This window comes from Alligator mississippiensis, chromosome 1, assembly GCF_030867095.1.
Source record: "Alligator mississippiensis isolate rAllMis1 chromosome 1, rAllMis1, whole genome shotgun sequence".
Classification (NCBI taxonomy): Eukaryota; Metazoa; Chordata; order Crocodylia; family Alligatoridae; genus Alligator; species Alligator mississippiensis.
This window is the reverse complement of record NC_081824.1, coordinates 167,394,687-167,419,601: the sequence shown is the minus strand read 5'-3', so window position 1 is coordinate 167,419,601 and position 24,915 is coordinate 167,394,687. Positions and strand designations below refer to the sequence as shown.

The following is a 24,915-nucleotide window of genomic DNA, read 5'->3' as shown; positions in this document are numbered from 1 at the left end:
TCTCATGAGAACAACGGTTCTATAAAGCCACTGAAATAATTTGCTTTGTACTAAGAGAAGTGTACACTGTCATTTGTGTCCACCTCATTCTTCAACATATACAGCTTTATTCTCGAATTCCTTTGGTTTCTTTCAATGCATCTTCATTCTGCATGTGTCTGAGCTACATGCAGAATGTGCAGTGTCTTTGTCCTTTTTTTCTCCCAAACACTTTTGTATTTATAGTTTCCTACTGGGTCTAAATGGTCCTGGATATGACTGTAGACTGCATCCAACTGCAGGGCCTGGTGGCAACGTGGTGGAGCTATTCGTGGCAGGGTAGCTCCTATAAAACACCACAATATTTAGGGCCCTACCAAATTCACAGTGGAAGTGGGCTGCGCTGCAGCTCCTTTAATCCTGCAGGTTCCTTTGCACCGCCCCTTGCCACTGGTTGGTGAAGGGTCCCCACTTGTGGCTTGCTCCTGATTGGTAGGAAAGCAAAAACTTCAGTTTTAAACATGGCGCTGTATTTACCTCCCTGCCACTGATTGGCAAATGTGCCCCAGTGGCCCTGCTGCCTGCTGCTGACTGGCAGGGAGGCCAAAACAGTGCCATGTTTAAAACCACAGTATTCGCTTCCCTACCAATCAGGAGCGAGCTGCAAGCAGGACCCTTCTACCAATCAGTGGCAGGGGGGCATGCAGGGGAACCTGCAAAACTAAAGGAGCTGCAGAGCAGCCCACTTCCACCATGAATTTGGTAGGGCCCTAACAATGATACAACCATAAGAGTAAGTCACCTCAAAACTCCAGCCCCCACTGCCTTGTGGTACTCTTTGGTTGGAGAAAGGCTATGACAGAAATGTTCCCCTGCTGAGGAATTAGGGAGTCAGGAGCATATATCATCTGTTGCTCTCTGGCAGAAGCTATAACCATCACGGCACTGAACTTCTGGATTTGGTCTGGCCTTTGTACTCTGTCTCAGTGCTGTAAAGGTGGGGATGGTCTTGGTCTTGGGCAGCCTCCACTCTGCCATACTCTTTCCTAGGCATGTGTGTCAAAAGTCTTGGTGTGATGGGTGTAGACCTCTTACATGTAGCTCCATGATCCAGAGGATTGATGGTTGCCTACACTGGTGTAAAGATTTCAGACATGTTACAGTTGTGCTGACTTGTATTTTTGGAATAATTTGACAACTGAAAGGCAGGTTATGCGTTTGGGGAGAAAAAAAAAAAAATCAAATTATCAAAGAAAGCATATTGCAAGTGCTTTTGAAAACTATCCTTGGTGGTCATGCGAGACCACTTGTGTTTAAGTAGCCAGCTTGTCACAACTACAGCATTGCTCATAAGACAACATTAAACATATTTTTATCTTGTTAATACAATTTAACACTAGCAAGTTGTAATTCTGACAAGCCCGTGCACCATGACCATCAGGATGTTTCATGAAAAGCTGATGATCCACAGATATTAAGTAACACAGTATATCATAATTAAAACTTAATTTCACATATAGTGTGAGAAGTTACTAAAGATAACGGTAAAAAGCTAATACCCATTAGTATGTTATAAAACGATGATATTGACAGCTGTAGAAAGGTATGATACTTAGATTCAATAGAGAACCTTTTATCTATAAAACTCTTAGAGCTTTACCTATATTAGTGCTCATTTAATTTGTTTTCTTGACAAAGTAGTAAACATGCCTCAACCCCAGTTACACTCACGGTCAGAGCTGAAAAATAGACAATATAATTCGCTAATGTAAACTTAACCACAGTCTGTTATTCCAAGGCAAACTTGGATCTGTTCAATTATATTTCATGTATCAATCACTCCAGTATCCAGCTTTGTCATGAGCTTCCTAGACTACAGACTATATTTTTAATTTATCTTTTTTCTTTTTGGCATCAGTATGTTTGGTGCAGAAAAGGCTGCTCTACACAGCAAGATATAGTCTATATATCCAGACTAGAATTCAAGAGAGAGGTACAGAAGCATAATTAAATAAACTGAAGTCACACACACACACACACACACACACACACACACCCCCCACTGTGACTTCAACTGTGAATTTGTTCCATCTTAAAAGGATATTATTGCTTTTATCTTTAATGGACTGCAGACTCTCGTGTGCTACTCAACCCCTTACAGCAGCCTCATTGCTGGCAGCATGCTTGTGGTCCCAAGTCTCATGAAGGTTAGTGATAATTGATCAGCAAAGGTGACATAGTACAGATATTTTCCTTTTTGGTAGAGTACTTGTAGAGATTCAAGAGCAACCTAACAAAGCAGTGTGTGGATCTGTCAGAAGTGAACCATACACAAACTGATCTAAAAGCAGTAATAAAGATGATGGATGAGATTTTCAATGGTAGAGTAGAATGCCATTGATTTTTTGTTGCAATTTTAACAAAGAACCACCATTTTTTTAAAAATTGGCATAACACTAGTGAGAGGAAATTGTAAGTGGCTGTTGTCTCGTGTGTTCAGGCAAATGGGAAGTGAAGGCTAAAGACCACACTAATCAAGACCGTCTCTGCAGTTCCTACTCACTTTGATAAAGTGACTGTTGAGGTAAAGATCTTGCACTCATCATTTTTTGCAATTGGTATGCTAAGAAAAGGAATAAGGAGGATTCATTTTGGAAAGTTTGTTAAACATTAGTCTGCTCCAAGGGTTTCACAAAATGTACATACTGACTGATAATGCATTTGCTAACAAGTTTAACACGGGCTAGAAATGTGAAGACGCACATTTTGCCACCCAATACATTCATCAAGATTTAGTCATCTGATGGTAAAACAACTCAACATTTTCGAGTTCTATATCAAATTGCCAACAGTTGTAATATCAAAATGAAATACAATGGAATTCCTCGTGTAGGTCCTAAAGCATTTGATATTTCTGCTAACCACAACCATTAGGACACAACCTTAATTGGTGCCATTTTTAATTGTGAGAAATGATACACAGTAAATCAAAAACCAAAAGAGAGTCCAATTTGATACTTATAAACAGCAACAAATAGAAAATGAAAAGATTTTGTTTCTTTCCTGATTGATAATATTGTTATTACAACAGATTTCTCTCTCATCTGAGGTAACACCAGTAATATTTGATTAGTTCTTTAAGGATTACTGAAAATTAAGAACAACTGACAGTAGTGCATGTAGTCCTAAAAGCAAAGTTGAATTATTAAACCCACCTAATACCTTATTTTTTTTAGTATGCATCTGTGGCTTTAAGTATAAAATTGAAAAGAAACCTTTACAGTATGATCTATGGAAGATGTCCTTGATCATGGCTAGTACTTAAAAAGTAAAATTAATACATCTAATTCTATTTGGTAAAATCAGATAATTCGTTAAAACAAATAATTCCAGAATAGCCCTTACAAACAAATCAAGACAGATTTTGGAACACTTATTACCCTGCATGAAAGTAGCTAAACAAAAGATAAATTCAGAAGTCCAAATTTTGGCATGAGGTAAAACCATGTGCATTTATTTCATCTGCATTTTAGAATTAGTAAGCATAAAATTAAATACGTTGACTGTAATAAATTCAGTCATACAAGTGCAAGTCTCCGGCTATAACGTATTTTATGGCAGATTATTTAAAAAATGTACCAGTAAATCATAAAAGAGGGAGCATGTCCATTTAACTTTTATTGAAGTATACAGGAGGTTTCCTTTAGAAATCAAATATGAGCATGAAGATATGGCCAAACGTAAAATCTATCAAATTCAGTGAAAATTTTCTGACTTTAAATAGTAGCTGTAAGAATGACCAATATATATTCTTTGTTACAACCGCCCTCACTCTACAAGTAAAAAAAAAAAAAAAAAAAAATAAACATTCAGTAAACATTCTTTCCTAAGGTAGTTTCCCTTATATATCAGTGATTTATCCATTTCTTGTATACATAACTTTTTAAACATACCAATCAGTGGTTCTCACAATTGAAAAATAAAAGCACAAAAAAAGTTTACACTCTTGTACAGGTAAATAAAAGATCATTTTGAATTAAACTGTATATCCTTAAGGGCATAGTATAGTTTCAATTTCATTACCTATTACATAATTAGCTTCTTACATACAAATATTGACATATTTGGCTTGTGCTTCAAAGCCTTTGCATCTAGAAAGTCTATGTCAATGCAGCTCATAATTTGAAGTCACTGGGGATATCTTTACTGCTGCTCGGTTTCACCTGGTCGTGCAACACAGTCTCCTCAGAACTTGTTGTGGCACTGCATTTTTCTGTGGAGTCATCAGCATCTGGATCCAAGCCTTCAGGGCAGGGAAGTTTCAGAAGCTCCTCCCGCAGCTGAGCTGTGTGACGCTGCATTGAAACATTAAAACGTTACTTTTCACAACACTTTGAAGAGAGAGTAATTTTGTTCCTAGCAAATTTCTAGGAAAGATAGACAAGTGAGCACCCAGGAATGGCTGTAAGAACCTAGGTCCCTTGCACACAGTCCAGCATGAGGAGGGATATGGAATTCCTCCAGCCCCAACAAGCCTTGCAAAACAAAGGAGCCCAGGGAAGGCAGCAATGGAAGTGCCCAGGTATTGCAACGCTGTGCATTAAAACAGTGGAGTGGTCCAAGCTCACACTTGGGGCTAGGACGCCAGGGGAAATTTTGGACAACCAGAACTCACCACTTCTAAAAGGTATAGTAGTATGATAATTTTATATATATAATAGAGACATAAGTGTTAGCATACAAACTTACCTGTAAACTGCACACTAGTAACAAGCCCAACTCTATTCAAACAACGTATATGTAGCAACAGAAAGTGTCCCCCAATAGTAAATCCATAAAATTCTGCTTTTTTGCACATAAAATACAAGTGAATTTATGAATGTAAGAAATGGCTCGTCACCCTCCTTAAAGGGTACTAAAATACACTAGAACAATAAAATAACAAACCAACAGGGAATTAAAAGTGGTAACCCATTATTAATAACTTTCTTACTTAAAAATTATAGCAAGTTCAAGACACAATGCTGGTTGTTTTGGGCCTCAGAATTTTCTTTTTGTCCATGTAAGGAATTTGTTTCCAAGCTTTAAAAATGTATAGCGTGGGGAGGCTGCACTGGAGTTTATCATATTCCACATACAACTCAAAACAAATAAAATGCTATAAAATCCCCATAAAGATCTCTTACACTCCTCTACTTTGATCCTTATGAAAAATACTGCAGAGTAAATACTCGTCAGAAACCACATGGAAAAGAAATAAATTCCGTTTATAAGCAAATTCAAACCTTTTGTGAAACTGACAACCACCTACAGTGCATCTCAGCAACTGTAAAGCTGTCAGTTATGTTTGCATTTTTTTTTTAAATGTTGCCTTTTTTGTTTTGACTTGTGCCACTCTGCTCTTTGCTCCTCTCGTAGGCATGATACAATTGTCGGGCACCTCACCTTAAGAGCTGCTGCATGATGAGACATTGTCCTGCCTACCCGTTTGTCACTGCTGTACTGCTGTATGTCTGCTATCCATTCTTCACATTGAGCCATGATCTCCACTCTTTTCAAGTAAAAATGTTTATGTATAACCTGTAAGGAAATATGCAATGTAAGACAACAAACAAATCTAATCACTGACTTAACATACGCATGATTTAAGAACATGAAGACGGCAAGTGCTGACCTAAAAACGTCATCTCGATTAGCAGATTGCCATATAAGTATCCACTTGTGTTACACAGCTGGAGTCTGAATGAATGTCTGAACACAGTGCATGATTGGACACTATCAAATTTGACAGCTCGTAAAATGCTAGCCAAATTCTCTGCTTAACCAGAAACTCCAGATAAAATGTGTTATATAGGATATACATTTGCACATCAATACTTTCTAATTTGGGAAAAAAACCCCAACTATCACATTAGTAGAGCTTTTATCACTTGTTTTAAAAACCACTGCTTTGCTAGCACAGAGGGGGTTTGTGTGTGTGTGTGGTGTGGTGCAATGGGGAAGAGCTATAAATAATACTTCTCTCTCATGACTCTACTGCTTTTGGAACAAACAAGACACAAATAGGTAGAAAAAGTTGCATTCCCAAGTAAAGCAAATGGAAGAGCATCAATGGTTATGGAGTACTCTTAACTGGAGCTGTCAACTGTTGTGAAGGGAGCACAACTACTACCATACCCCCCGGGGAGGGGATAAAACCTTTGCTGGTGTTTGTAATCACAGACTACTATACTGGTAGAAGTGAGGTGGGGCAAGTTACCTTACCTTTACTTTGGGGTAAGAGTGTACACACACCAAGTTACGACTGAGTAGCAAGTTCACGACTAAGCTCACCTTAAAGCAATTTGAGCCAGGCTCAGACTTGAAGACCTGGGTTCAGTTACTTGATCTGCTACACATTTTGTACATGCCCCTCTGTTACTTAAATATAAGCAAGGGAATGTAAGTACTTCCCTACTTCCCAGGCACATTGTAAAGATAAAGAATTGTGAAGTACTGGGAAAGTACAGTGGTAGAGACATGCAATTCATGAATGGACTGCCATTGACGCCACTGGATTTTCAGAGTCTATCCAAGTCTATTCCATCAGGAAAGACCAGCAAGGCAATTAACATGTCTTCCTGGCATGGAAAGTGAACTTAGCACAAGCTGTGCATCTTTCAACTAAATGGCTAGGCATTTGGTTTGTAGATGAGGAACCAAATTTTCTTATTTCATTAGAGCAACCATCTGCTTCTAGTAGTTCTTCAAATCAGAGTAAATGTGACCCTTACTCACGATTTCCAAAACGCGTACCCAAAACCCAAAGAGGGAACATAGGCAGATGCAACCGATGCCTTGAATGGTACAGCTTTATCTGTAAGTACTAAATAACCTAAACACTAAAACAATTATAACCTGAAAACTCCAAAGCCCTATTCCTTCTAAAACTTGCGCTTGAATGGCCAAGAAAGCAGTGATGGGCAGGTGGATAAGTGGCTTTTTTTTTTTTTTTTTTTATAATGGTTGAAAGAAATCTGGGACAGCACTGGTTTATAAAATCTTTTTTAATCTTGAGAAAGATGCAGTGCTAGGCTTGTCCTTGCTGTACTGCAAAGGGAAAGATACATTTTTTCAGTGTAACACTGAGTTGCTTAATTATTCTATTTTTACATCAATGAATCAACTTCTATTATTAGCTCCTACCATTACAACTGTCTTCTACAATGTCACACCTAACATAAGCAGAGTGGAAAAGGAGGATGCCATGATGCAATGTCACTGAGAAGCTTGGCTTAATTATGTCTTTAGCAAAAGACATTACTTTATTCCTTCTGTGGCCCATTGACCATAAAAACTTGCTCTTCCAATGCTGAGTAAGTCTTTGCATATTGCATAGAACAACACCACACTAATTTAATTCCGGGAAGTGTGAGATCACTATTTGTTTAGGATAATCTCTCTTAATTGTCATCATATTATTTTATTAATTAAGAATGTACTATCCAGCATTTTGAAGAAACCATAGTCGGTTAAAGTAGCATATTAATAAGTCACCAGATAAAGGCTGCTATTATAAAATCAATTCATTACCCCCAACACATACAAGACAGCCAGCAGCTGACCTCATGACAACACTTCTCGATTTCCTTCCACTTATACACTTAGAAATGGTCCAACACACAAAAAAAGGAAATGAACATTAGTAACCTATCTTTGCCTGAGGTTCTATTGGAGAGTTTAACAGTGTTGTGTTTTGTTTTTTTAAAAGACCATGTTGAAACTCCTAGTCTGGCCTTTATTACTCAGACCAATTTTTGTTGAAAGTTAAGAAAAGTGTTATCTTTCCTTTACTGGAGAAAACCCTTAGTTTGACACTTGTACTGTCAATTAGAGGAATGAAGTTTTCCAAGACAAGTTATAATATCAGCTTTCCTACAGTTAGCAAATTTATTGGCAATATCAAATAAAGAAAGACAGAAACAGATTGGTCCGATGATGATGACACCCTCATTAAACTAACACTAAAATGCTGCATAACTGCACAAGCTGGGGCTGACCTCCGTGCTGCTACGAAAACATGTGGTTGATAAATAATTGCATAACTGTTACATACAAATTGAATGCTCCTGCAGTGATACAAACATAACAAAACTGTTGCAATCTGCATCTCTACACGAGCAGGCAGTGTTAACAGCTGCAGTGTAGCAGCTCATGCATTCTCCATAGGGGCAATTTCCTTTCTCATTTTGAAGTGGTTATAAATTATATCTGTCCATAGCCAGAGACTGCATATTAAAGTACTTTGTTAACATAAATGGGAAATGTATTTCTTCCACCCTGACATACTGCAAGAGATTTTCTGATCAAGACAACAGCAAGCACGCTTTATAGTGCTTTAAGAGAAAAACACAAACTCTGCTTCAGAAACAGCAAGCAGTTGATAAGGCATAGTTATTCATCATTCTCCTGTACAAGATAAAACTTAATCAATTCCCTCATGCCACGGAAAGAGCATTCTTTTTCTGCTAAAAATCAACACTATCTTTTGAATTGTTCTACTCTAGCAATTCAGTGGGAAGGGGGCAGAAGGGTGAAAATTTGTTAGAAGTTATAGCCCTTAAACAGCACATACAATTGTCAGTTGCCTGGTGAAGCCTGATTTATATTTGGAGCAGTTATAATGGTTTAAACAGGAACCTAGTGCATGCACTATTTAACATAATTTAAAGCTCCAGTTTTTCTTTTTCCCTCTCGGCAATATAGCTGCATTTCCACAGGCACTGAACATAGTAAGTATGCTAGTTGAACCGATCTTCTTTCAATGCATAACCTCTAAACAGTCTATTGGATCTGCATATGAATGTATAAGAAAGATGAATGGAATTTTCATCTAATATGTAGGTGATGCATGTGGAATAGGGTAGAAGCAATGAAGCAGCACTCCGAAGGGACTCATGCCATACAACATTGTGAAGCATCTGATATAATGAGTTCTGGGCACATGGTAACAACCATTTTAATCCAGTATGATTCTCTGATTTAACAGAAAACGTATTAATACCTTGACCTTTTTTTCCTCACCACAACAACATCTGAGCCCCACACATTGAGGTATATTCCGAAGAACCATCTAAGTTTACTTTAAATTATGCACATCTCATTTGAGGTTTAAGGAGATGCGATTTACACCATGACTCTCCAATAAGCCCCAAGTAGGAGCTGAAGATTATTTGGGAGTTGCAGAAAAAGGAAGCTAACAATTGGAAGAAGAAAGTTCTTATCCAAAACCATCAGGTTCAGTGGATGGAAATTCAGACTATTTTCCTTCCCCCAGGGATGGGAGTTTCAGAGCATATTTCAAGATTTCTTTGCTTTCTGTAAGCTGAGATCTGCTTTTTAATTTATGTCAATGTTACTTTTTGCTTGGTTGTTTTGTGGTTTAATGGAAATCAATCCAAGCTACAAATCTTGCAGGCAGGCAGTGAGCTGTTTTACTGTTGCAATCACTTCAAAAAGGTGTCTTTGTAAGAATCATCATCTGCTCTCAGTGAATGATTGCTCTCTACTAGGATAAATCCATTTGGATACAGCTTACTCTACCCACTTAACAATAAGAAGGATATCACAGTGTGATGCCTGCTTTAACACCCCCCCAACCCCCATAATGAACAGAATCCAAAATGTTGAGCTGGTAGGCAAAAAGTAATGAACAAATTTTTGGTAATTTTACTTCAAAGAACAAGCTACTGAAACTGAAATAAGCTCTACAGGTAATCCAAATGTATTAGCCTAATTTGGTATGCATAAGGAATAGAGTCATGTCAGTATCAAGTGGGTAACAGAGATCAGTGAGATACATGGGAAATATTAAAATGCACTTTTTTTTTTAACCATTTTCAGTTATTTAAATAGCTATAATTAGATAATTTTCTTAGCAAAAAATACGTACAAATACTTATGAAAGATTTATTGGTTGAAAGAGGTGCCACAGCACCATCTGTGTCAATGCCTGTAAGTTCTTATGTAAAATATTAATAGTCCATTTAGAAAAACAACTATGGTTTTCTTACCACATTAATATCTGAATTAATAGGGCCAGAGCATACAGCGCATGTCACAATTTGTCTAGGAATGCGATATACTTCCCCTTCCCATGCAACCATCTCAGCTATCCCCTTGGATATTTCTCCTTCCATACTCTTGCTAACTTTACAATTTTTATTCTTGCAGTTATTCTTAAGATTTCTGCATACCAAAAAGGTGGAGGTCTAATGTAACCTGTACCCTTGAAAGAAGTCTAGCAATGTGAATAACCCTGCAAAACCGTGATTTTCAGCTGGGGTGTCAGGTCACCCAGAGATCCTTTGACGGGTGGTGTGAGGGGTGAGGAAATAAACAGGTAGGTACAGGCTCAGGCTGAGTCCATGGATGCCCACTCCCTCTGCCTCTGCTGCTTGGCCCCTCCGCAAAGAGGTAAAAATAAGCACTATAATAAACAAGTTACTACATTTACTCAAACCTAAGACAAGGTTATTTCCCCCATTCAGCTAAAGGAAAAAAACTTCTTATCTTTAAGTTGAGTATAGATCAGAAAAGCAACTGCTGCAGCTCCAAATGGGGCCAAGGTGGCTCGTGAGGCAGGCAGGGGGGGTGCGTGGGGTATGGGGGATCATAAGGAAGAGGCACATGGTGCTGAGGAGAGCATGGGGAAAGGATGGCAGGGGGAGTACAGGGAAAGGGACATGCAGAGTGAAGGGAGCAAAGGGAAGGGGTGTAGAGACATACAGTACAGGGGGGAGCACAGGGGAAAGGGTGGCAGGGGAAGGGGAAGATGAGCTATCTGCACATCTCTTTATGGGAAGAGATGTGCAGACAGCAAGGAGGGGAAGGAAGGGGCTCATGGGGAAGAGGTGCTCAGAGCCAGGGGGTTATGGGAAACAGATGTGTGGAGGAGCAGGGTGAGCTATTGAGACTCCAACCCTGACCCTGACCCAGGCTGGGGGTTAGAGCCTGGACCCTGGTCACTGCTACTCCCTGGCCCAGTCAAGTGCTCCATGTCCCTGGCAAAGGAAGTCTGAGCAGCTGCAAAGGCAAGTGGCAGAGGAGTGGGGACAGGCACCAGAGGGGCACAAGTGGTTGGGGGGCGGGGGCAGGGAGAGGTAGAATTACAGGCCTGGGGGGGGGGAAGGGAGAACAGATAAGGTGCATGGGGCAAGCTGCCTGCCCCCTAGTCATTGCTTTCCCTGTGGCAGTAGTGGGGAGATTCAATAACTAGATTCTAGACATGGGAAATTAAAACAAATTTATAATTTTCCATGTCTAGAATCTAATAAATGGGGGGAAGCATCTAAAATTCAAAGCTCTCTTGGATTTGGGTCAATACAGTTTTTTTAAATGGAGTGCTGCTCAATTTATAGAAATTATGGAGGGGTGCTTGAGACTTGAGCTGTGCCTTGCATCTAAAAAAGGGTGAGAACCACCATTATACAATGACTACTTTAATATAAGCTACACTTTTACATTAAAAAAAACATTCTATTCAGGGATGCTGATAGAAGTTGTAGGGTTCACTCATGTTTGACCAACTATCTTGCAGTAATGTCCATACCAATTCTTTTACGGCTTTTAATTTGTCCTTCATGTCTAGTAATAGACTTCTAACTTTCCTTTTGTATCTGGAGGAGCATGACCAAGTGAATTCATGAAAATGAAGTGATTTAGTTTTTTTCTTTAAATACCAGATTTTCTGGTCCAGTGAAGACAAAGTCATTAATATAATAAGGTCAACCCTGCCGTATCAAGTTCAAGTCAACTGGTTTTATATTAATAAATATTTATCTTGTGAACAACCACAAAGTACTCCTATCAGAAACTGGCAAAGGACTGAAAATTATTTTCTGTGCTTTTAGATGAGCAGAAATCCCATTCAGCTTTGTCCCTACAAAGGACCAAATTATAGTCTACCTAAATTCCCTTAAATACCTAAGTGGGATTCTTCTGCACTAGGCAAAAGTCCCTAAAGAAACTGCCAATATAAAAGGTGGGTGGGTCTTTCTCCTTGCTGATCTTTAGAGACTCAATTTTAGGGGTAAGATGACTGCTGTTACAAAAGTAGATGCATTAATAATTTTCAAGGACTTGAACAGGGTGGGAAATAATCACACTTAGGCACCTAACAGGTAGAAGAGAATCTGGCAACTAAGTACCTGTTCATAGTATAAATCAGCAATTTTCACACAATACAATTAGAACAGTCAACTTTTAAACTGTGAAACATGAACTCACCAAAATGTATAGAACCACATTTAGATTCTCCACCTCTTTCAGAAATTTGTAAATTCTAGCAAAATAAAGTCCCTGTTATAGCTCACACTTCGACAAGTCATCACTGTCATCCCCTTTTCTAGTAGGAAGCTAGATAATAATATGCGCATTTGTCATTCCAAAGTTTGTGTTTAGTAGTTATTTCCAACATTTCCCTTTAAACTTTTTATATAAAGTTTTCATCCACAGGCTGAAATTGTTCCTACTCCCCATGCTGTCTGCCCTCAAACCAAACCCCATAAACGTAACTGAAACCAATCGATTCCAGGGGTGCCAATGGTAGATAGGACTGGCTGATTTTTTGGGAGACTCCCACAATATGATCCTTTGGGATTCACCTTACAGCAGGGAATTCAGATGTCATGACGATGATTGTTAGGGACCTATGCGCAAAAATGCTCATAGACTCTTTAACAAAAAGTTTTTTACTTCTCTCAAACAGTGAGCATCAGAGCTGTTTCAGAATGAGAGTCCTTTGGTCTCAGTCCCATACCTTCTTCACTAGGGTTCACTGCCTCATGATTCTGAGTTGCTCCTTTTTAAGGTAAAGATGCCATGTGGCCTTCTCAAAAAAGCCAATTTGGAGGCATTCCTAGTATTGTCAAGTGAAATTGAGATGGCACTCCCCCTATATCTTTGCCTCACAGCCTCAAATTCATCTGGCATCCTCCAAAATCTGATTAAATTGTAGCTACAGTTCTTAGGAAACCCCAAACAGCATTGGATGTCTCTAGGAGACAACAAAGAGCTTGTTATTTCAAGGGAAGTTCATTGTTAAAATTCTACTGGAGCCCTGGGCTGAGAGAAAACTGGCCTTGTTGGTATTTTCAGATATGCAGACTATCACTTAGGTGTAACATTAACTATTGTTATTGTGTTGGCATGTTCAGTGGTTCAACATCCTTAAGCAAGGCTCTCCCCTCTCCTCCCCCCCAAGACCTAACGCTTTCATATTTAAGACTTATGTCTTAGTCCACTGAAGATTCCTGAATATTTTCCTATCATGTTCTATAGCTGTACAATATTTGTCTTAGCTTTTTGTGTTTGAAATATCTGCATCTGAAAGAGATACAGTTTCCAGAATAAAACAATTATAACTGTCTGAGTTTTTTGGTTATTAAAGCTAGTTATCTACTTTTAATTTCATAATACTTACCTCCTTAAAACATGGCGAAGGATTTCTGATTTGTTCAAGCATAGCCCATTTAACTGTTGCCTGTCGTATATTTCCATCATACTCTCTAGAGCTCTGTGTACCACTTGGAGTACCTCTAGATCTTTCATACCCTGGTTCATTAAAATAGGGTTCTGCTACCAAGATGAGGGACTGAACAGACACCAACACCTGTGGAGAGAAACAGCAAAATGAAGAAATGAAGTAATGTAGCCTCTTGTGTGGTGAGCGCTGCTTATTTTCAACATATGCATTTTAGTTTGCCTATATTAGATGAAAAACATTTACAAAATACATTAATGTACCCTACATAACTGCCTTGCTGGTCTATATCTGAAACACTTATCATATTTCTTAAAAACCAGCAGCCACGTCATTAATCATCTAATCTAAAGAAAAAAATATACCAATAAATTATAATACCGTTAAAACAACTACATATTGCCTCCAGATTTTTTTTTAAAAACAAATTGGCCTGGTCTCATGTGATATATGTCATTCAATACAGCAGCCAAACTTCTCAATAGCAGGGGCCTGAACATTTCTTCACATAGTTTTAATAAATCCCAATCTATACTTGCACATGGATAGAGGGACATACATCCCTACATACATACAAAAAAGCCCAAATATAAAAAATGTATGCATAGAGAGCATGCAAAGATGCAGTTTAGTATCCATAGGCCAAAGGTTTGAAAATCAGCCTTCAAGCAAAGTACATGGGAGACAAATATATAAAATGTTGCTGAGAAAAATATTCAGAAAGCAGCCAAGTAAGGTAGAGGGGGAGGGAGGGAGGGTTGGGACTGTTATTTAGTTATCTTGATGTGGATTTGGGCATTTAGGGCACTTTTACATGTGCTCCAACACATTCTGATTAGAACGCATCAGAGCAGACTCAATTAATCAAGTCTGCTGCAGTCTCCCATGTATTCAGCATCCCCCGTTTCAAAATAGTGGCAGGAATGCTTTAACTAAAGCTTGTAGAATGAGCTTTAAGTTAGAGCACCCCAGCCACCATTTTGAAATGTGGGGATGCTAAATACATGAGACACTGTGGGTGTTTTAATTAGAGTGGCTCCAGAGAGCTGTTCTAATTAAAACGCTTCCACCCCAACTCCAGAGCGTGTATATAGGTGCCCTTAATGCTGAACATGTAAGTTTGAAAATTTATCCATATCTACTACAAATGTAACTGCATGTCAAGATAACTGGAAAATGTGTTCATTTTAGTGGAATTTCCTGTATAACTTACTACTAAAAACCACTGACTTGAAAAATACTATTTGAAATTTAGGTGCAGAGAAGCTGTTTTAGAAAATTAGTTGACATCTAACTGCTCCCTTTAGTAAGGAAAAGGTACCATCTTTGCAAGAGGAGAATTGCTCTATTTATTTTCCACAGTTAAAAAACAAGTTAAATGCCAGTGTTTAGCTTTTCAGAGGGGTGCCTTGAATCTAAAACATGTGAGAAACACTACTTTAAAAGATTCATTTAATGATTTTCACGTGAACAAAACACTTTTTAGTAGATCCACTCTCATTATTATATTCTTGCTGAACTGGAGCTCAACCAAGTATCCCAGTATGTGACAGAAGTTATGCCATCTTCAACTTAAAGTAGGAGGAAACCAACTCTAATGTTATTTCCTAATCAGCAGTGAAAGATATTTCACTTTTCTCTTTGTAATGCAATTGAAAAGGTAAGGACTGGATGAAACTATTTTGCTTAAAATTGATCTCATTTTTAATTCTACTGCACCAAAACAAAATAAGGGAAGAGAATTGGGAGGCCAAGTAAAATATTGACCACAGTACTATAATCTAGGCAGAAGTGAGCTGTAGTCACTTAGGCCACCTATGCACATGCAGCGAGGCTGCTCCGACATGCTGTAATTATAGCACACTCAAGCAGACTTGATTAATCAATTAGATTAAAACCACTCTCCAAAACCTAAATGATTAATATAGTCTGCTGGAGCTTGGTAATTACTGAGCTCCAGCAGACTCTAGCATCATGTGCATCAGTGTGCCAGTGCTGAAAAATGGTGGCGGGGGTGCTTTAACTAAAGCTTGTTCAACAAGCTTTAGTTAAAGTGCACCTGCTGGCATTTTTTAGTGCAGGGACGTTGATACACATGAAGCTCCAGGTGCTTTAATGAGAGTGGCTCTTAAAGAGCCTCCCCACTGGAGCATGTGTATATTGTAGGGAAAGAGAGACTGCAGCTAGATTTAGACAGACTACAAAAGTGGGCAGATGAGAATAGGATGGGGTTCAACGTAGACAAATGCAGGGTGCTGCACCTTGGGAGAAGGAATCCACAGCATACATATAGGCTGGGGAGCTCCCTTCTTGAAAGCACAGAGGTGGAAAGGGATCTCGGAGTCATTACTGACTCCAAGATGAACGAGCCGCCAATGCCAAACCGCAGCCAGCAAGGCCAGCCATACCTTGTCATGCATCCAAAGGTGCATCTCAAGCTGGTCCAGAGAAGTGATACTCCCCCCCACTGTGTGACTTTGGTCAGGCCGCAGTTGGAGTACTGCGTCCAGTACTGGGCACCGCACTTCAAAAGGGATGTGGCCAGCCTGGCGAGGGTTCAGAGGAGGGCCACCCGCTTGGTGAGAGGGCAGCAGGACAGGCCCTATGAGGAGAGACTGAAGGACCTGAACCTGTTCAGCCTCAGCAAGAGGAGGCTGAGGGGGGACCTGGTGGCTGCCTACAAGCTCATCAGGGGGGATCAACAGCAAATAGGCAGAGCTCTTTTCTCCCCAGCACCACCTGGGGTGACGAGGAACAATGGTCATAAGCTGATGGAGAATAGGTTTAGGTTGGAGATCAGAAGGCAATATTTTACAGTTAGGGTGGCCAAAATCTGGAACCAACTTCCCAGGGAGGTGGTCCTCGCCCCTACCTTGGGCATATTCAAGAGGAGGTTGGACGATCACCTGCCTGGTGTCTTGTGAACCCAGCATTCATTCCTGCCTGTGGCAGAGGATCAGGCTAGATGATCTGTTCAGGTCCCTCCTGACCCTAGCTACTATGAAACTATGAAATGCCCATACAGCCCTTTATTCACTGAGTTATGCTAGACAAGTTGGTTAAATTTGTCGAGAACCTGATGGTGTTTAACACCAAAAAATGCAAGGTTCTCCACCTTGGGAGGAAAAACCTGCAGCATCCTTATAGGCTCGGCAGTGCTATGCTGGTTAGCACTACAGAAGAAAGAGACTTAGGCATCATTGTTAATCACAAGATGAACATGAACCTTCAATGCGATGCTGTGGCTAGTAAGGCGACCAAAACGCTGGCTTGCATCCATAGATGCTTCTCAAGCAAATCCCAGGACGTCATTCTCCCATTGTACTCAGCCTTGGTGAGGCCACAGCTGGAGTTCTGCGTCCAGTTTTGGGCCCCACAATTCAAAAAGGATATGGAGAAGCATGAGAGAGTCGAGAGAAGAGCCACACGCATGATCAGAGGTCAGGAAAACAGACCTTACGACGACAGGCTGAGAGCTATGGGGCTCTTTAGCCTGGAAGAGCACAGGATCAGGGGCGATCTGATGACCACCTATAAGTTTATCGGGGTGACCACCAGTATCTGGGGGAACGTTTGTTCACCAGAACACCCCAAGGGATGATGAGGTTGAACGGTTATAAACTACTGCAAGACCGTTTCAAGCTGGACATAAGGAAGAATTCCCCAGATCTGGAATAGTCTGCCATCAAAGGTGGTTCAAGCACCTATGTTGAACACCTTCAAGAGAAAATTGGATGCTTATCTTCCTGGGATCCTATGACCCCAGCTGACTTCCTGCCCCTCGGGTGGGGGGCTGGACTTGATGATCTTCCGAGGTTCCTTTCAGCCCTAATGTCTATAAAACCTATGAAAATCTTGCAAAGTCTCAATTTCTGTCTACTGATAATGGTTCTCCACCTTTGTACATACACCTCCTCACCACACACACTTAAAACTATGAAATCCTGCAATTGGAACTGCTAAACAGAACCTTTACAAAGACACAGGTGCCACTGTAGTGCATGATAACAAAGATCACTAGCTTCCACTGAGGTCAGAAAAAAGTTAGTGTTTTCATCACCATGTATACAAGTGATTTTTCTTTAAACAAGAGTTCTTGTGTGCTTTAATAAAACTATTTAAAAAGGCAATATACAGCATCTCAGGAAAAAGATGACAACTGTTTAAGTTCTGCTATAAAGGTTATTGGGTTGGCATCTAGTTTTTTCAGTTTTAAATTTCATCATTATTCAACGTATTGTTATCCTACTTAAAAGAAGTTTCATGCAAAAAGCCCCAGATTTTATTTATAGATAAACAGAATCCACATAAGTTGCAGCTATTTACTATAATGGAGGATGGACTTATAGGTAGTTAGTACTGGCCAGGCTTCATTCTGAATGAAGTCAACAGGAGCTTAGTTAGGCCAACACACAACACTTCTTTTTTTGAAAACCGCTCTCCAAAACCTAAGCGTTGAATCTTGTCATCAATTTAGTGATGAACTCATACAATGTGGTATATGAAAACAACAAAAATCTGCTGTCATTTAAGTATCTTACTTTTTGGTTATTTTAAAAACTGAGCTATGGTAGACACTGGCTACTGAAAGAGACTGGAAATTTTTGGTTTTGAGCATTATGCTTAATTTTAATAAGATTTATTGTTATAACTTATATTTTCAATGAATTAAAAACTCTAAACTTAATTTTCTAGTTTTCACCATGTCAGAAAATTATACATCACTGAAACATTTTGGGTGGACTAACAATTTTAATTTTTCAGCTAGAAAAACATTAGTGGCTAATTCTTTCCAAGCAATTTATTTAGTCCTGCAGCTGTTTTCCATTTAATAGCTTTCTCTCTCTCAGTGGAGATTTTGCAAAAGTGTTCTTGTATTGCCTTCAAAATGAAACCCTGATAAAGTAAAAACATATCAGAACAATATAAAATTAGTCTGAAGTCAGGCAGAAAGTAGGGCTGGGGACACTTCGGAGACTACCTGCTTCAGAGAGGCATGAACTTTCATATGCAACAACCTACTTCATCAGATGCTATCAGCTGTGGTGGTTGAATTGACGAAGTAAGTTGTTTCCTGTGAAAGCTCATGCCTCTCATGCCTGTTAGTCTCTAAGGTGCCACCCTCCCCTGCCTACTGCCAAACTTTATTACTGAATTAGACTTTATTCTAACAATGAAACCCAACATTTTATAAAAATGCACCACCAATTATCCTCTCCCAAAGTTACTCTGTAACTACACAGGTTAACAAAAACCTGTGAGCCATTCCAAAACAAAAGGCTTCTGGTGAACATAAGGTTTCTTGAATGTGCATGTATATCAGCTTCGTTTGTTAAAATTTTCCAAACCTTCAGTTTTTCTTGGGATCTTATCCACTTGTGTTAGAAAACCATTTAAAAATGCCAAGATCCATAGCTGAGACTAACCCTGTGCGTGTGAAAGGTTTAGAACTTGAAGAATTTTTTTTTCCAAGAAAGCAGTAGACTAAGCATAACAATACCTCTCAGCATATAAGAACCGATACCAGGGCCTACAGAAAGGATCTGGACCAGACAACACAATGTACTGGGGAAGAACCACTCAGAAAAAGACTCAAATGTGCACCACAGAAATTCTGAACAGGCCACTTCCAGGTATTTTCACAAGTTGTGCCGTGGTTTGTATGTTGTAGTGCATATTAACATGTACATTTATGCTGACATTGGATCAAGATTTCATAGTGTTCTCTACAGGTATTTATCAATGTTATATTCCTATTCTTCCTGGTAACTGCAACATTATCATCATGCTCTTTTATGAGGCTGATATATACCACATATGTTTCATTATGTTTTTCCCTTCAGCTTTATTGACATAGATTTATTTGCAGGTTGTGAAAGATTAAAAAAAAACAAACCCCAAAACCAAACAAAACTATAGAGACTGTATTTTTCACTTCCCTATCCACTTCTTACTATTTGGAGGCTGCTGTGTTCAGCATAAACAACATACAGATGTTACATGATTTCTGCATGATAATACGATTCCTATTCTCCAGCTTTTTGATGCCTAGCCAAAATCAGCACCTGGATGAAGAGGAGCTGTCTACAGCAAAGACAAGACAAGACAAGACTGAGGTAATACGTGCAGGAAGGAAGCAATGCTTTGTAGAACTTGCATCTTCTATAGCAGCAGTGCTCAACTTTTTGGCCTCCTGCCACCTAGATTGGGCCCTGCACACCTGGATCTAGCATGTAGGGCCATACTATCTGTCCCACACAGCTCCCCATGAGTCTGGAAATTGGCAGCAGGGGAGCAGCAATTAATGTTGCCACCACTCCCCGCTGACAAATTTTCGAATTTGCAGGTAGCCCTGAGCTGGATGTTAAGCACCCCTGTTCTACAGCATCTTTCATGATAAGAGGGCAATTACCTTTGGATGCTCTAGTCACCCTATAGTCAAAGGGTCATTTTGAACTTCTAAGCAGTATTAGATGTCCAAATGGCATTGGTAGAAAATGCTTTTATCATTCATGCACAAATGGCTATAAAATTTCATCTCATTCCGTTACACATGGACCAGACTGCAGCAAAACCTGTATCGCCTCCAGTCTCGATGACTGAAACGAAGCAAGCTTCAGCTCATGAAAACTTGTGTTATCTATCTACTTACCTAACTACCTACTTCCATTAGTTTATTGGGTGCAAATCTACCCTGCCTTATGCAAAAGTGAAGGCACACACCTTGAAAATTCTTACTTGTTAAAAAAGAGTGCAGCAGTCTCCAACACAACTGACTGTACGCAATCAACTCAGTGATCTACTCTATGCTGACTTTCCACAGCAGTGCTTCTCTACCTGTGGGTCGTGACCCAAAAGTGGGTTGCCAAAATATATGAAAGGGTTGCTAACAAACTTTAAAAATGGATTCTCTTTTAAAGGAGAAAACTGTGGGAAATCGTGGCTTTTCCCTTCCAGGCTGGCAGAGCTCCAGCCTGCAAGGGGCTGCTTGGGGCTCCCCATACCCCACACATTCCTCACCCTGTGCCACCAACCCACCCCCTGCCCCACACACTGGGAGGCTGGGAATTGGGGACAACGGGTTGGGAGTGAGAGGCACTGGGTGAGGACTGGCCACTGATGTTTAAAAATGGGTCCTGGTATAAAAAAAAACAAACAGTTGAGAACCACTGCTCTACAGGGTATAAATTCGAGGTTCAGAGTTTCTATCTAAAGTCCCATTCAAGCCCCTCCAATGGAACTGGCCCTGGATATCTGAGAGATTTCCAATGGCAACTAAGGTACAACTCTTCCAACAGGAGGTGGCCCATGACTGCAGGAAACAAACTTGTAGTCCCACACAACAGAACGAAATAAAATAGAGCTAAAAGGGACCTCAGGAAGTCATCTAGTTAAACTTCCTACTCAAGGTTAAGACTATCCATGTTTAAACCATCTCTCCTCCAAGCATTAGTCTACCCTGCTCTTATAAACTTTCCTGCACAGAGATTCTACAACCTCTCTAGTTACATTGTTACAGTGCTTAATTACACTCACAGTTAGGAAATTCTTACCAATATCCAACCTAAAATTCCTCTGTTCTATTTAAGACTATTATTTTAAAGTTGTGTCATATGTGGAACTCTCACCTTCAAGAAATGGGAATTACACCACTGAGTTAACCACTTCCAGAAATAATGCACCATTCATTTATCTGGTTTCACCCTATTTTCACAGAAGACCTGTTAGTCCTCTCTCTCTTGTACAAGGAGAGGAAACTCAAGTTTTCATGGCTATAAAAAAATGGAAAGCTGTACTTCTAAATTTTGAAATTTATAAGAGGGTCAGACATTATATTTAAATGTTCTGAAACATTTAAAAAAGTGGATCTGTTATCTGCTTTGCTACTTTATTACCCAATCCCATAGAACCGGGGGGGGGGGGGAAGCTAAAAAGCACAGATTCTTGCAGAAAAGGAAAAAAAAATCATTAGGAGATTGGAACGCTAAAGGAAGTAATCTGCCACAAACAATGACGTTTTGAAACAATTCTGTCCAAGAAAAAAAATCTCTTAATTGGTGTTATGCCTTGCAGTCATTTCAAAATGCTAATTAGATGGCTCTGTGGAAAACAAAGCTATTCAGTAACACAGAAATCATAGGGTACCCCCAAAACATTCCTTTTATAGGAACTTATTAGTAAATGCATCAACACAAACAATCTATTTGCAAGCATTGTGCCTGTAAAAACTGGTTAATTCCTACAGTCAAAAAGCAATATTTTTTTATTAAATGTCCAATTACAGCAGCCTTTAAGAGTGCAATAAAATGAGCTAATCAAGGCCAGCTTTAGTATTCTGAGAAATATTTAATGATAACACTGTTACAGAGCATCATGCTATTTTTCAAATGGGAACTGCACATTCTTGTGAAACTGACCAGCTATATTTAGATGAGCTACAAAACAATTATGTGCAGCACAGATGCCATCAATAAGCAAAGGTAGGGAATGAATACGAGAAATTAGAAACTGGAACAAGTCTACAAAATTAATGACGTTTCTGACACTCTGGGAAGGAAATACGAGAGAGTGAGAGATGGCTGAAGACCTAGGCCTTCCAGCACAATAAAAAGCTCAATAAAGGGAATGAATAGCTTTCCCTGGCACAAAGCAGACCACAGAGCTTAAGAAGACTGAGACTACAACTTCTAAATGCTGTCTATTATTCCATCCTTAAAGGCCATAATTGCCATACTGTTCTTTCAGACAGAGAGGAATGAATAGGGACAACTTCCAGAACCTGTCAATACATGGATGAAGGATGGCTATTAAGTTTTTATTGCTAAATACACTGACTTCTAAGAGTTAACTAGGTCAAGATTGCCAGTGATTTATATTTAATTTCTGGATACACAGTCAAGGATCTCAGAGTAAACAAACTGACTGTTGATGCCATGTCTTGACGTCTGTCAAATAAATATAATGCAACCTTTTTTCTTTCCCAAAGATTATTACAGCATCTCCTAGCAACTGCTGAGTACAATCAGAGGATGTTTACATGGAAGAAATCAATGGCAAAGAGGCATGACTTAGCTCTGGATACCTAGAGTATAAGCAGGAAAAACTACTTACTTGCAAAAAACTTGATGTTTGGGGATTCCACTTCTCTTCTGGCCTTCCATGCCATGTGTTGAGTATGCTTAAACAGACCTGAAGATAGAAACAATTATTAATAAAGCAGTAAAAGAACATTACATATATGGGCACATGCAGTACATAGTTAACACAGACCATGACATTTAGATTTAAAATAAATGAACTTAAAAATAATAGGAAACTGCATTACATTCTAGCCTGAACTGCTGCAGATTAGCCTGTTCTGAAGTTTGAAATGGAAACTTATTTAAATGATGCAGAGAAAATCCACTAAGGGCACTAAACTAGCAAATGGAGGAAAGTGTTTTAATGCATTTAGGACAGTATCCCAGGAAGCAGCACAGTGCTACCTACCATTCTCTTTTTTCAAAGGGAGAACTAGAGAAACAAAAGGGAACACAATCAAGGGCTTAAGAGTGATGTAGCCTAAATCTCATCTTCCAAAGTGAGTAGGGCCCTAAGGAGCTTTACACTCACTAACATTCAAAGATAGCCCCCTCCCAGAACCCAACTAACTCCCCAAACGTACATGGACAAACATATACTTGGAGTGGTTGCAAAAAGTGGAAGGGGCTGTTGCTCTAGACCAGGAGTTTTCAGTTTTCACCTTTTTTAAACAAGTGTACCTCTTCTGTCTCAAAGTTTCATCTCATGTACCCCTTTATATTTTTTGTTTTTAATGTTACCAATTATGTGATATAAGGTAGGCTACATTAATTAACATTAAATGCATTATTAATATATGCAGTGTCCAGCTGGTAAGTCTGTTGGGGGAGGGAAGGGGCAGATAGAGGTTCCCGCGGTGAGGGAGGGAATGGGGCTGGGGCACGGGCAGAGCATGGGATGGACTCACAAGTGGCTCATCCTAGAGAAGGTGGGGGGGCTCCTGCTGCTGCATGCACCCTGGTAGGACATGGGGGGATGTATGCCCCCAGATCTGCATGTGGGGTGGGGAGGGTTGCTGCTGCAGACTGGGGCTGTGCAGGCTTTTCCCAGCAGGCGGCTGGGCTGTGCTTGGGGCGGGAGGTGGCAGTGCACTCCAGAATTTGCCTTAGCCCCCCCAACTCACTTCCTGGGGGTGCGTGTACCAGTGGAAGCTATCCCAAGGCCTGCCTTGGCTGGGCAGCCCCTACACCTCTGCCCCAGTCCCAATCCCTCCCCCACCACTGGGGCTTTGATCTACCTCCCCCCACTCCCCTTCCCTCACAACAGACTTACTAGCCAGACCCGACTGTTCTCCCTGCTGCCAAGCCACCCTTCTGGCCACCTGCATGCTGCATGGTGGCTGCACGTGCACACACTTATCGGCCACATCAGCCAAAAAAAGCCGACAGTCAATACAGTCAACTTTCCTTATGTTGGTGTTGATCCAACATGGGATCAATGCACCTCTAATTTTTTCTCATTCATTCTGCATACCCCCTATGACCTTTTTAATTTGCCTAGGGGTATGCGTACCCCCAGTTAACCACACCTCTAGACCATGCAGTGGCTGCTATGTTGTAATAGTTATGCACGTGCACAAACTGGGAATGATGCAAAGTCACCAAAACAGCTCCAACTAACTGCTTCAACCACAACTGCAGTCAGAGCAGTTTTGGTGCCTCTGTATTGCTCCCAGCTTGTGCACACATCTGCTGGAAGACAGCTTCTGCAGGCCCTCTCAAGCACTCCCTCCCATTTTGCAACTGCTTTCATTTTCAAGACTGCCAAAATCATTTGCCAACGGCCAAAACAACCCTGGCAGAACAGAGAAGAGAACTGAGGTCTTCCAAGTCCCAGGGAAAGACCCTAGTCCCTGAAATCTCCTTCCTCCCCACTACTCTGTACTTGTGTGCAGTAGGATGGAAGAGCAGGATTCTTATGGGAGTGCTGCAGAAATTGAATGCAGAAAGCTAGTAAGTGAACCACAAGTACATAGGGTTTCATTAGGGAAAGGGGGAACAGGGACATGTTGCAGGCCTAAAAGAACCAAAAGTTGTGCATTTAAGGAACATGCATGGGCTCAGAAGCATAATGGCAGGAGGAATCAAGCATGTTACCTTTGGACAACTAAAGAGTACTGACTACTGAGAGTTTTGGTGGGGATTGTAATAAGAGTGGTGAGTGCAGAAGGCCAGGTGGAAGATTACAGCACTAGCACAGAATAAACTAAAGTCATTAGCTGCTGGCTACAGTCAAGGCTGGGGACTTCAACTGCAAGGTGCCAATGCTCCTGCTGGGAGCAAAGCCAGAGGTTCCTGGCTAGTGTGTGTTGCCCCTCTGCTCAGGGTCTGATC

The 24,915-nt window shown here is 40.2% G+C and overlaps 1 protein-coding gene across 1 annotated transcript in view; it reads right to left on the bottom strand.

Annotated features, from left to right (window-relative positions):
- Positions 1 to 3,639: 3,639 nt before the first annotated feature.
- BIRC6 (baculoviral IAP repeat containing 6) overlaps positions 3,640 to 24,915 on the bottom strand; it is a 322,923-nt gene continuing 301,647 nt past the window's right edge. Inside the window, 4 exon segments of the mRNA XM_019500584.2 lie at positions 3,640 to 4,334; positions 5,425 to 5,559; positions 13,442 to 13,630; positions 22,613 to 22,690. Coding sequence (XP_019356129.1) covers positions 4,155 to 4,334; positions 5,425 to 5,559; positions 13,442 to 13,630; positions 22,613 to 22,690 — 582 coding nt within the window. The 3' untranslated portion in view covers positions 3,640 to 4,154.